Source organism: Pseudophryne corroboree, chromosome 3, assembly GCF_028390025.1.
Source record: "Pseudophryne corroboree isolate aPseCor3 chromosome 3, aPseCor3.hap2, whole genome shotgun sequence".
Taxonomy (NCBI): domain Eukaryota; kingdom Metazoa; phylum Chordata; class Amphibia; order Anura; family Myobatrachidae; genus Pseudophryne; species Pseudophryne corroboree.
The window spans coordinates 636,991,665-637,005,830 of NC_086446.1; the positions used below are offsets into that span (position 1 = coordinate 636,991,665).

The 14,166-nt window shown below is 42.2% G+C and overlaps 1 protein-coding gene across 2 annotated transcripts in view; it reads right to left on the reverse strand.

Annotated features, from left to right (window-relative positions):
- The window catches only part of PCDH15 (protocadherin related 15), a 2,278,876-nt gene that overhangs the window by 1,307,726 nt on the left and 956,984 nt on the right, over positions 1-14,166 (reverse strand). For both annotated transcript variants that reach the window (XM_063961739.1, XM_063961738.1), the window contains exon 9: positions 1,387-1,557. In XM_063961739.1, the coding sequence (XP_063817809.1) occupies positions 1,387-1,557 (171 nt within the window). The remainder of the gene's footprint in view (positions 1-1,386; positions 1,558-14,166) is intronic.

Sequence of the window (14,166 nt, forward strand, 5' to 3'; positions counted from 1 at the left end):
TACACACATGTACAGTTGAAAACCATATATCATTTGTGGGAATATCTTCATTGTGGACCTGATGCAGAAATGAATGCAGATCACTGCAATCGCTGCCAGATCTGCTTCCATCTCCTCACATGCTGGGGCGCCCAGCACAGGGCAAGGCCACCCCGCATGTGTAGCGCCGCCTCATAATGCGTCTGCAATTAAATTGTGGACATATAGAACTAAGGATGATCCCTGTCAGAAAGTCCACCGCCATTTTTTTAATCGGAGGGGCTGCTTGTTAAGTCACGCAGCGGCCTCAAAAACACTCCTGGAACACCCCTATTTGGCCTACCATAAACCACCAATGCTGCGTCACCACCTCGTGAACGCCACCCCACTAGTGCCCGCCGATGTCAATCCAGAAGGAGGTGGCCGCGATGTGTAAGGTCGCATTTGCAGACTGCAGCTGCTGTGTACAGATACGCAGCTGCGTTCGGGTCTGAATGACCCCCTGTGTGCGAGGGTCCAGTGTGTGCCAAGGCAAACCCTAATCTCAGTGAGAGATTCAACACAATGCAGTTGCTTGCACATGTATTACGTTAAATTATTTACTGTCCAATTCTATTTGGCACAATATGAATTGTTGGCTCTAGTGTTTGTCTTACTAAGTAAGGTGGCGAAGTTGGGGGCATTAAGGAAGATGATATTGGGCTGATCAGATGAGACATGACATGGGGGAGATTGGGAGACAGGATGATAAAGGGAAGTATAGTGCTAGACACACTCCTCCACACAGAATATATTTTTGTTGATTTCCCTGCGTGTAGAGGGATGAAATGAAATGTGCTGTTCACATCAATGATCAGATGATTGCAACCATATTTACAGATGTGATCACGCTCATCTATGCCGCAATGTGGACGCACGAGTATATGCATTGTGGCATAGTGTGAACGCACCTGGCTGCGAATGGTCAAAGCTGGCATTCGCTCCCCAGGATACAATGGGTGTGCGTGCAAATGCACGCACACTTAGTCGCGGGCTATATCTGTAATTCCAATCTTGCACACGCAATAGGAGAAACTACAATTTGAAGTATATTTAGATATACTGTAACTTATTATTATTAGCTTTTAAGGAACTTATATTCTGGTGCAGTGGTTTCCAACTGCAGTCCTCAAGGCACCCCAACAGTCCAGGTTTTAAGAATATACATACAGGATGTACAAGCATGGATAGCCCTAAAACCCAGACTGTTGGGGTGCCTTCAGGAGCATGTTTGGGAACCACTGCTCTAGTGATTATGACTACTACATACAATACTTACATAATAATACATAATACATCTATTGTTTGGGTTGCTGGCACAAATAAGTTAATTTACTGTAGATCAGTTGACATGTTATTAGTACTTACTGGAGGGCTGAGTTCTGGAAGGCTTGCTCTGTATGTTAACGGTTGACAGTCACGGGTGTTGGTCACCGGTTTACAAGGAAGAAATCTAGGACCAAGGTCATCACCATCAAGAACATCAACTGTCAAAGTTGTTGTACTTGTCCTCCTTTCAACAGGATTGAGGGGACGGTCCTGGTAAATGAGAAAGGTACATTTTATAATATTGTCACTGGCTGACAAAAATAAATAAATTTGTTTTCCATGAGTAGGATTAGAATGTCAAATAGTGTTTAGTAAAAGGTGCTTTATAGTAGATACTAAGATTTACTGGGATAAAGTTTTACTGCCCTACTAGAAATTATAAATGAAGAGTTATGTTTTAAAGATAATCTCCACAACATTTCAGTTCATATTCTCATATAATAATCGTTAAAATCCTATTTTTCTGTTTGCTTATGCAGTTTCTCTTGTGTTTGAAAAACACATATCAGCAAATTTAAATATACTACAGTATATATGTACTTTAAGAAGATATAAATCATTTCATACAACTGTCGGAATTTAAACTACTAGGATGTGTCAGTATACATTTAGGAGCAATGGTTAAAAATATAAGTCATCGTCTAATTCATGTAGTCCTGTAACAGAAGAGTGGTTGAGTTTTGAGCTGAGATGCTGGTTTATTATATTGATTTCCTGGTTACGAGGTCTCTTGCTTCTTTGGAAGTCTCCACATTCTTAATGTTATCACTGTCTTTATTATTTTGTGGGAAAGAAAGGTAACAGTGGCTTGTCTTGGAGTTCTTGAGGTGTTCTCCCCATCAATACACAGGTTTAGGATGATTATACTGAAGCTTACTAGGGTCAGCGACACCAACAGACCAAGTGATCTTTTTTGTGTGTTATTATCAGAGTAGGTACCTACTGTATGGATACATTTTATAGGGTCCAAGTTGCCGGAGTCATAGGATTTCAGTTGAGAAAGCCCATATTTTTTAAAGGGGCAATCATTTACAAGGCAAAACCAACGTGGCATTCTCGCCCAAAGTTTTGCATCTCTGGAAACTCGGACCCTATTACATCATTTACCCCCTTGAATTTTTTGCAATGGACAGGCAGTTGGCCCCAATCTAAGCCTTGAATTGTTGGCGATGGGACGGCACTTGTTCCCAATATAGGAATTAAGTGATTGGCAATGGGCTGGTAGTTGACCACAATTTAACCCTTGAGTTGTTGGTGATGCATTGGCAGTTGTCCCCCATCTAAGGCCCTCATTCCGAGTTGATCGCTCGCTAGCTACTTTTAGCAGCTGTGCAAACGCATAGTTGCCGCCCACAGGGGAGTGTATTTTCACTTTGCAAGTGTGCAATCGCATGTGCAGCCGAGTGGTATAAAAACATTTTGTGCAAAACAAGACCAGCCCTGTATTTACTTATCCTGTGCGATGATTCTAGCATCGGAGGTCCCAGAATTAATGTCAGATACCTGCCCTGCAAACTCCTGGTAACGCCTGCATTTTCCCAACCACTCCCAGAAAATGGTCAATTGACACCAATAAACGCCCTCTTCCTGTCAATCTCCTTGCGATCGGCTGTGCGAATGGATTCGTCACTAAAAGCATTGCACAGCAACGATGCTCTTTGTACCGGTACAACATGCGTGCGCATTGCGGTGCATACGCATGCACAGTTTAGTCAATTTTTTACCTGATTGCTGCAAAAATCGTCAGCATGCGATCAACTCGGAATGCCCCCCTAAAGCCGGGTACACACTGGAGCGATATTGGCCCGATATGTTGTTTCCGGTTGACTTGGAATGATATATCTTATAGATTGTAAGCTTGCAAGCAGGGCCTTCCTACCTCTATGACTTTTTGTTATCACCCAGTTTGTTATATCATTGTTATTTCCAATTGTAAAGCACAAATGAATTTGCTGGGCTATATAAGAAACTGTTAATAAATAAATAAATAATAATAAATATATCAGGTATATGGCTCAGTGTGCATGCCCAATATGTGGGTGCCCATGATCACTAGCATCGTTGCCTGGTCCGCCCTGCTGTATAGCCAACCTGGTGATAGTGACCTAGTTCTATGTAAATAAAAGGATGGAGCGACATGTTGCTACATCCTTCATACATCATTCTAATGTGTACCCAGGATCTAATATGTTGGCCCAGCTGGTGACACATCTCTCAGTGTGTACCCAGCTTTATAGTATGCAAATTATAAATGTTACATCAATGCTGATTGGTTGCCATGGGTGACTTCTCCACTGTATCACTTCCCCACTGTTTTCACTGCTTAGTACATATCCCCCTTAGTCTTGAGTTGTTGGTGATGAGGTGGCAGTTGTCTAATATCTAAGTCTTGATATGTTGGTGATGAACTGGCAGTTGGCTCCCATCTACACTTTGTATTGGATTGTTTGGTATGATGCAGATACTGTGTGTAGGGACGTTCTTTCTTTGCCACCATAGCTTTTCCCTCCTTTCAATAAACAATTAAATAAAGCTGACCCCATTTCTGCCAATACAGCATGTCTGTGTCTTTATTGGAAATATGTTTTTCCTCTTTTCACCTGGTGTTGAAATGTAGGCAGGCATCAGCAAATAGGAATTTTAATATATTTTGCCTTTGGAGAATTAAATCATGAATTCGGAGGAGACATTTTGTTAGTCATAGTTGCCTAATTTGTAAACCTGCCTTCTGGGAGAACCTGTAGTGCAGGCTTTTACAACCAGTGTGCCGCGGACAGTTGCAAGGTGTGCCGCGGAGCCAGAGCAGCTTCCTGCACCTTCAGAGTGAACTATAGGCCTGGGCTCTTCTTAGAGGATCAGTCGTGCTCTGGCCATGACCTATGCCTTGAAGATGCGGCAGTGTGATATCATAGGTCACGGCCGCCGCGTATCACCACCCAGTTAGCCCACCCGCCTGCATACACATCTTCACGTTCCCGCCTGCATACACAGCTTTCCTTGCTGACCCACATCCACACCTGCCCGACTGCCTGCTGCTGAGTATTCACAGCACTCCACTATGAACAACCCCCGCCACTGAGGAACAGGGAGGTGGACAGCTGACTGGTAGAGGCTAATATTTGTTATTTTATTTCTCCTGTGGGGAACAATAGGATTTCAATAGGATTTATGTGGGGAGAATAAGGATTTATGGATTTATGGGGGGGAACAATGTGAATAATTCATGTGGGGAGCAATAGGATCTATGTGGGGAGCAATGTGGTTGATTTATGTGGGGAGCAATAGAATTTATGTCGGGAGCAACATGATTTATGTGGGGAGCAATGTGATTGTTTTTTCTGTGTAGGCCAATGTATGCATGGAATTTTTTTTTTACTATGAGGGCCAATGTGTGTTTTTGTTTTTTTCTGTGGCAAACTAATGGTGTGCCTTGGGAATTTAAAAATATTGTAAGGTGTGCCACAAGTAAAAAAGGTTGAAAATCACTGCTGTAGTGGAATTCCATAGCCCTGCCCGCCCAAACACAATGATGAGATTCAGTGGGGGATGAGGCCATGATTACATATTTCACAGGAATGTGAAAGAGTGGCACTACCCAAAACACAGGAGTCTGCTTTACAAGGAGAGAATGGCAAGTATATGATAACATACTGCATTGGGGTGGTATCTATTTAAATATATGACACTGTATCTATGAGTGTACAGCAATGTGTCTGCTTGCAGCTACTGAACTTTCAGGAAGTCCTCTAAGTCAATGGTTTATAAAGAAATGGATTACTGTTTAGACTGATGTCCTTCATTTTGTTTCTTAAGCCTCTGCTACAGGCTATAAGACACTTTTTTTTCTATTGTTTCAAAATCAAGTATTTGGAAATTTGCATTTATAAACACCCTATGTTTGCCCCTGGTGGGTCATGGTTGAATGCTGACACATGCATTTAAATATTTGTTTTAAGAAATGGTAAGAGAGGAGCTGGAAGGTACAGTATTATATTGCCTTGTTTTACTGTCCCATTAAGAAGCAGGCCACAATCCTATGTTTTATACAGTAGTTACATTTCTAACTCCAAATGATTAGAATAAGAAATGAAGTAGTCAGAAAAAAGCATAAGCCATATGACAAAATATGCACATACAAGTTTCGTAGAGATGTGCATGTTCAGATTTACTCAGATTCACTTGGATCTCATAACAGCATCTTATTGGCTATCCGGCTGTCACATGTTTTGGATAGACAATGAGAAAATCTGCATAAATCCAAACTGAGTACATCCGAACCTGCACATATCTAATGTTTATAGCTGCTTTTCTGCAAATGCGACGTCTTCTTTTTTTTGTTATTATGGATATTAATATTTGGATGAAAAAGAATCTGCTTGTACAAGCAGCCCAGATATATTCACTTACATTCAGTGCTGGACTGGGGGATGAAGGGCCCCTCAGGTAAATGCAGTGGTAGGGGCCCATGTTCATGGGTGTGTCCAGTCTCCAGAAGGGGAGTGGCCAGCACAGAGGCTTGGCGAACGATTAGAGAGCACATGGGCTGGGCCACTTGATAAATATGCATACTAAATGCTGTTTATAATGGAACATATGTATAAGGTATAATTCAAGTGTACAGCCTGGAACTTGATCCCTAGAAAAGGAGGTGGGCCCCAGGTACTGGGACCCACCGGGGGGGGGGTTCTCTGTACCCCTGTGAGCAAGTCCAACCCTGGATATGTTCATATTACACACTTGTTTGTAAACATATCTATTTGTATTTAATTACTAATCTTTATAGCGTCAGTATATTGTAGAGCACTTACAGTCTAAACATTCTCATGAGTCCCTGCCCAGTGTAGCTTACCAGTATGTTTTTGGACTGTAGGAGGTAAGAGGAAACAGAAATAAAAGTTGAAAAATCATACAAACTCCACACAGACAGACCCACTCGCCACACACCTCAGTGCCAAACCCATATTCAGCTGGTCTTTAACTAGTAATTGGAAAATATAGGTGTCCAGCATTTTATATTCTTATCCTTCCCCTATTCATTACAGTAGACTTGGACAGTCTCCACTATTGATTATTTGTTTTATTTTTGCATTTGTGCTGCATTTTATATTTAGGTGTCATTTGTTGGCATCCAATAAATATGTCCTTGTGTTGCATTAGAAAAACATATATATTGGTAGATGCTCAATTAGCTTAGTGATATCATTCAGGTGCTCGAAAGGGAGGGGTATTTCTAAGCAAGAAAAAAAGGCATTTGTTTCCCCCAGCACCCTGAATGATAACCGTAACCAGATATAAATTCCACATAATAATAGAATTCAGAGATCTTCGTTACACATATTTGCGCAAATGTGTGAATAAGCCCCAAAGCCGCATCAAGGCGTCTCTGTATATTTGGGGTCCCTAGCGCTATATCTAGGTGCAGGGTGTGGCACCCCAAAACACCAGCATAAGCCAGAAAGCCCAGCGTAGCATACCGGTGAAAAAACTATAGTGTTAATAAATTAGTATTTAGGAAGCCGAAGCTATAGAGAAAGTGATACAAAAATGAAATGCAATTAAAATAGAGAAATAGTGTTAAAAAATTAATAAGTGAAAAGTGTTAGTAGAATGTAAAGGTATGCCACACTAAGGCCATCCAGCTCAGCCAGTCCAGAGGCACCACACCTCACACCTCCATTACCCCAATCTGGGTCTAAGATTAACCAGCAAGGAGCCACATGATAATGGCTCCTTACTACAATATGTCTAAGCTAAGAGCTACCTACCTTGGAGCAACCCAATAATGCTCCATGTGGCATGTCAGGGCCTGCACCTCCTCCTAATGCAGGAACCTCTCTGCCTCTCACAACAAACATATATATTGGTAGAGGAGGTGCAGGCCCTGACATGCCACATGGAGCATTATGGGGTTGCTCACACATTTGCGCAAATATGTGTAACGAAGATCTCTGAATTCTATTATTATGTGGAATTTATATCTGGTTACGGTTATCATTCAGGGTGCTGGGGGAAACAAATGCATTAGAAAAAAACAGAGTAAACATAAGCACTACTTTGAACTAGTGTGCAATTCCCTTTTAGACTGTATATGACACATGACCTAATTTTCCTTTGAACCTTCCACTTACCAAGCTTGGCTGCATGAATGTTTTCATTCTGTACTTTGAAATCGCTAATGTTTTTGACTTGAAATCTAGTCCCAAGTCTCAGTTGGACATGTTTCATCAAGGTGTGTGTTCTGTATGTCAAAATACAGTTACACACAGCTTTCGGTTTGCCTGTGAAGACACGTTTATGGACCTTAAAAGACCTATTGGGAGAATCAATGCAAATCATAGTGACTTACTCGCATTGCTTAAATCTGTTTTTAAACTGATTGACATTCTCATGCCACTGATCTAACTCTGCCTTGGCAGCTTAATATTGTTAAGTGCCAGGCATTATACATATGTCTATATAAAGACAATGCAACAAAAAATTTTACATTATATTCTGTGTTTGCAATATTTAGTGGAAGACTATGCACTAGATTATGTTCTAGCAAAATATTGAATGGTATGTAAGCAAAACTAATACTGTTATGATGGTTGACAAATATATTTTATTACATAGTCCTCCGAATGAAAATCTAGGCAACCAGTGGCTCTCCTGTTGTCGTGGATCTTAATCAGTTCCATTACTTCATAATTAAGGCAGTTATTGGATGGAATAAATTACTCTTCAGTCACCTGTGCCAAGCATAGTCTGAGAAACCATAATACGGAGGATTGAGTTATGTGCTGTGTACAGTGAATCTTGTCTGAATCTAAATGTTCCTCATTTTAATGAATGCTAAGAGACATATGTAACAGGGTCCGAGTTTGCTGGAGGTGCGGTATGCTGGCAGATCTCTGACTTTTTTTTTTTAAGGGGCAACCATTTACAAGGCAAAACTTCTGTCAAACTCGTACCCTATTACTTATGCCCCTAAATGTGTTCAGTGCTGGATTATAGGCAGGGTGACCAGGGCTGCATTGTTACAATGGTTGAGATCCACTGTGTACCCCTTGTGTAGAGGTCCTAACCGGGCACTCATCCAGCGTCCGCCACATGAGGGGCCTCTAATGGCTCTTAACCATTGCCTCAATGGTGCCTCTGTAAGCACCTGGACCCTGACCTAAGTCCTTACTCATTGGCATTCCCTGTTCCTGGCTCCTGGTGGCATTGTAAACATGATGTAATCGCATTGTGATGTTGCCTGACAGTGAAGAGTAGGTATGTCCATGAAATTGTTCATCATGCATGGTCCTTATCAATGATGCCATTGATGGCTTACATTGATGGCAGGAAACCATTGATGACCATAATTAATCTCACAGTCACCAGTACCAGGCAGTGGCTGTGACTGAATAGGATGCAGAACACAGCAGGTAAATCGGGGAAGAAAGGCAAGGCTACATGGTGTATTGGTTAGCTGGAGTATGAAGCAGGATGCAGTGGAGCAATTTCTGGCCACTGTGCATGCATCGCAACCACATTGCACACACTCACAATGTTTGCTCAGCAATGGTAGAAGCAGTGGCAATTTATTCACAAAATGAGTGACAGCTAGTAACCATTTGAGAGAGGTAATGGGGGCTGGCTGCAAAAGCCCAGGTATGTTGCAACCATTTTCTGGGTGTGTCCTAATCAGTCACTGTGTACTTACAGTTGGACTGGACCCAGCAACTTGAGACGGGCATTTTGAGACACTATATGGTTGCTTAGAAGTTAGATAGGGCTATTGATGGTCCCAATGTTGTGTCAGTTGTACATAAATTGCAGATCTGAGACACCAGTGGTGGATGCCTCTGTACACAAGATAAAAAAAAGGAGTTATTAGCATATCTTTGTATCCAAAAATGCAATTGCACCTCTGATTCAGGCCCATTCAGGTTTTCCCAACTCTCTGCCATCGATTGTGGAAAACCACAGTACCTCTCCCATCCATAGCAAAACCATTTGAGCATTGCTGGCAAATGATCATCCCAATGTAGGAGCCTTGGTGCAAGAGCACATAAATTGGTCTAAAGTAAGGTAACCACTGGGGTAAAGGGCTGCAATATGGAGATGGTGGAGCGAGAAGAGGGGGTGTATTAGAATGTGAGCATGATACAAAGCATAGAGATTGGGTGAGGGGGGCAGTTTTTACATTTGTCAATTTTATTGATGGCAACCGTAACAAGTTAGTTGCACTTGAGGCTCCCAAAAACCTTAATCTAGCCCGATTCTTGTATAGACTGGATTTGCATTTGTGGAATCTCTAGGACACCTTTTTTGTGCCACCCTTTGTCCTTACCCATCACTGTATCACTCTGTGACTCCATTCCACCCTACATTCTATCAATACAGAATACATAAGAGTAAATAAAAAAAATAGAGCAGACATAAGACAAATGTGCAGTGTTTAAATTACTCTTCATCAAGGCTATTTTAATACATGTCTACAATAAGAGCGTCTTTGTATTATAAACTAGAGGGGGGAAGCTGCAAAATAGTTCTCTCTTTTGCAGCACAGTATCCAGAGCTCAGATGTCAGACCCCTTGTCAGGAGAGCCATTGTTGTCAGACAAGTGGCAACATGCAGTGAGCTACAGCACTTGGATTAAAAAGATCTTAAAGTAGGGGGAGAGGGAATGAAAACTCTTAAGTTACTGGTATATTGCAAAGGTCTTTGTGTGTCACCCTTTCATCTCATCTAAACCCTAGACTGATGCAGTCAAATTAAAGACAAGAAAAGTAAAGGGAAAAGAACAGTATCAAAACACCCAAAAGAGCAATAGAATTTGCTAACATAAGAGTTATCAATGTATACTGTAGTATCTATCATTATATGTTCACTTTGAGAACATAAAAACCACTATTTGTGGCAATAATAAATTAGTCATCAACCACATGTATTTAAAACACCTGAAGGGGCAGGGACTCCGCAATGACCACCAATGCACAAGTAGAGATTGCAGGGGGGAGAATCCTATGGATCCCTTTCCTGGCAACTTTTGCATCTATGTATGGGGAGTATCACAGCATGACACGGCATTGTACACGCGTGTGGTTTTTCTGCTGCCTGGAAAGAACCTTTCTGCCCATGTGGCTTCCTTCCCAAACACAGATCTCCAACTATGTGCTTCATGTAACACAATCATATTAATATTGGCCCCCACAAGTTTGTTGCCTGGGGCCCCCACAATCCTTAATCCAGCCTGGTCTATAGCCCACAGGTTACAACAGCCTACAAATATGGCATTTAGCTAATGAGGCCAAGCTCCAGAATGTTTAGTAAATAAAAAAAATAAAAAAACAGCCCCATATAAACCTACAGTATACAGGTTGAGTATCCCATATCCAAATATTCCAAAATACGGAATATTCCGAAATACGGACTTTTTTGAGCGAGACTGAGATAGTGAAACCTTTGTTTTTGATAGCTCAATGTACACAAACTTTGTTTAATACTCAAAGTTATTAAAAATATTGTATTAAATGACCTTCAGGCTGTGTGCATAAGGTGTATATGAAACATAAATGAATTGTGTGAATGTACACACACTTTGTTTAATGCACAAAGTTATAAAAAATATTGGCTAAAATTACCTTCAGGCTGGGTGTATAAGGTGTATATGTAACATGAATGCATTCTGTGCTTAGATTTAGGTCCCATCACCATAATATCTCATTATGGGATGCAATTATTCCAAAATACGGAAAATCCGATATCCAAAATTCCTCTGGTCCCAAGCATTTTGGATAAGGGAGACTCAACCTGTATTGGCTGCTTTTGTGAGTTAAAATATCTTCAGCATCTGCTGCGGTTCCCCTGCCCTGGATACATTCAGGGGACACTGATAATTTGCAGATATCACTTAAAAACAGGTGTGTATCATGTAACCGGCGGTCACCATACCAACACCGGCATCCCAGCATTGAGATGCCCGGCGGGGGTGAAGGCGAGCACAACAAAGCCCCTTGCGGGATCGTGGCGAGCAGGTTCTATTCCCAATCTATGGGTGTTGTGGGAATAGTCCTTGTTAGTCGGCATGCCGACTGTTGGGATTGTGGGTGGATGGGTGGGATGTAGGTGCCGGTATTGTGACCGGCGGTCTCCTGGCCACCTGCCACATAACTACATCCACTTAAAAACAATTGTTTTCAGGGAATGTTCCACAACATACTTTAATACTGTAAACAGCCCTCAAAATGTTTTACGTATAGGCAACAACTATTACTCTTTGGAAATCTCCTGTCCTTCTTTCCATCCAATCTATTTTTGCATACATTTTTGTTGTTTTTATTTTTGAGTCATAAATGCCCAGTTTATTAATGGATGTCACCATATACTGTATAGTATGTGTTTTATTTCTTTGAACATGAAAGCCCAGTGAGGTAAGTATGTGGCTCTTGTATTTGTGCTATGTGCCTTTTTTACATCTTAAAATTTCCTCTTTTTAGCAGTTTGGCATTTTATGTAATGCAGACGCCTCTCTTACAAAAGCAGGGTACACAGATTGCATTACTGTTGCTCATAGTCATAAAGAAAGCATACCTTATCTTCAGGGGCAGATTAATAGAGATGAGGGCCAGTGTGTAGCCTCTCTTCAGGATCACCCTCTCTTACTAGCTATTCCACAGTAGATGCTTGGCAAGCATTGATTTCCAGGAAAATGGTGCTGGTTTCATTTTCCTGGTAATTTCAGTAGGTAACACATGTAGATCTCTTGGAACATGGGGCCTAATTCAGACCTGATTGTAGCAGCAAATTTGTTAGCAGATGGGCAAAACCATGTGCACTGCAGGGGAGGCAGATATAACATGTGCAGAGAGAGTTAGATTTGGGTGGTGTATGTTCAAACTGAAATCTAAATTGCAGTGTAAAAATAAAGCAGCCAGTATTTACCCTGCACAGAAACAAAATAACACACCCAAATCTAACTCTCTCTGCACATGTTATATCTGCCCCACCTGCAGTGCACATGGGGGGTCATTCCGAGTTGTTCGCTCGCAAGCAGATTTTAGCAGATTTGCTCATGCTAAGCCGCCGCCTACTGGGAGTGAATCTTAGCATCTTAAAATTGCGAACGATGTATTTGCAATATTGCGATTACACACCTCGTAGCAGTTTCTGAGTTGCTTCAGACTTACTCGGCATCTGCGATCATTTCAGTGCTTGTCGTTCCTGGTTTGACATCACAAACACACCCAGCGTTCGCCCAGACACTCCCCCGTTTCTCCGGCCACTCCTGCGTTTTTTCCGGAAACGGTAGCGTTTTTTCCCACACGCCCATAAAACGGCCTGTTTCCGCCCAGTAACACCCATTTCCTGTCAATCACATTACGATCGCCAGAACGATAAAAAAGCCGTGAGTAAAAATCCTAACTGCATAGCAAATTTACTTGGCGCAGTCGCAGTGCGGACATTGCGCATGCGCATTAAGCGGAAAATCGCTGCGATGCGAAGATTTTTACAGAGCGAACAACTCGGAATGACCCCCATGGTTTTTCCCAACTGCTAACAAATTTGCTGCTGCAATCAACTGTGAATTACCCCCTTAGTCTCTGGAACATGGTGGATGCCATGTTTCCAGAGACCTCCGCATGTGCCATAGACTCCGGCAGAATGCCGAAGCCTACTGCAATGTGAAGAGGAGGGGGCCTATCCAGAGTCTGCACACCATCCCCCTCCTCTGTTAAAATGCCCCTGGTGCCTGTGTCACAAACATTTTTGGGGCATGACTCAGCCTGCCACTGTGATCCTGTACGCTGAAAACATGATGGCAGTGTCTCTGTTCCTGCGGTCATTCTGCGTTACCAGGACTGTGACAATCAAATGATTTGTGACTGATATGTCTTTGACCACTGCTGCAGTGGGTGTCTCAATATAAATTCTGGCGGCTGAGACATCTGCATATTTTCGCATAGTATCTATGTATGGGATAGTAGCTGTGAATGCATTAGCATACTGTACATCTCTGAATCAGACCCATAGAATGTATATAGGCTACATACTGTACTTTATGAGCCAACTGTTATGTGTTTCCACAGGAGGAGAGTTATTGCAACCACAACAGAAGCACAATGGTACTTTTCACATACTGTATATCAGCTACAATATAGCACGGCAATGTTAAAATTAAATATGCACTGAAGGGTTAATCTAATTAAACTGTGAAAGCTCAAAGTTGTTTACCCACAAATCATGTTAGTCTAGGTGTACTAGCAGAATATTAATGGCTTGCATACTATACACTTATATATTATTATTTTGCTCTTTGTAATATTTATTTATATAGCATTTGGCATACCTGGAACATTGGATACAGAAGCCCTTTTTGGACCAACAACTCCCCAATAACAAATAAAGGACACAACTACAACTCATTCCACTAACATGCGAGGGGCCGCCCAGCACTGGACAAGGCCACCCCACTTGCCGGGTCCTGCCCCCCTCCCCCCCCCACTAAAATGGGAGCACTTTGCTACACAGTGAAGCGCTCACATGTTTATGGTATCCCCTGCCTCCACAGCCTAGCTGAGAAGGCAGTCGGTGGGCCACCATGTTTTGGGTTGCAGCAGCTGCGTGTAACATCACGCAGCCGCTGCGGCCCGCCCCGCAAATAGTCCGGACACACCAGCATTTTCCAGACTGCGCCAGCCCCCAATGCCATCCCAAAAACGCTACATCGACACCTCCACCTGCTCCGTGAGTGGCTCTGTCTGTCAATTAGAAAGAGGCATTTGCATAAGTGAGATGCCGTCGCATCTCTGTGTGTGCATGCGCAGTGTGGCTCTTGTGCACACTGCACA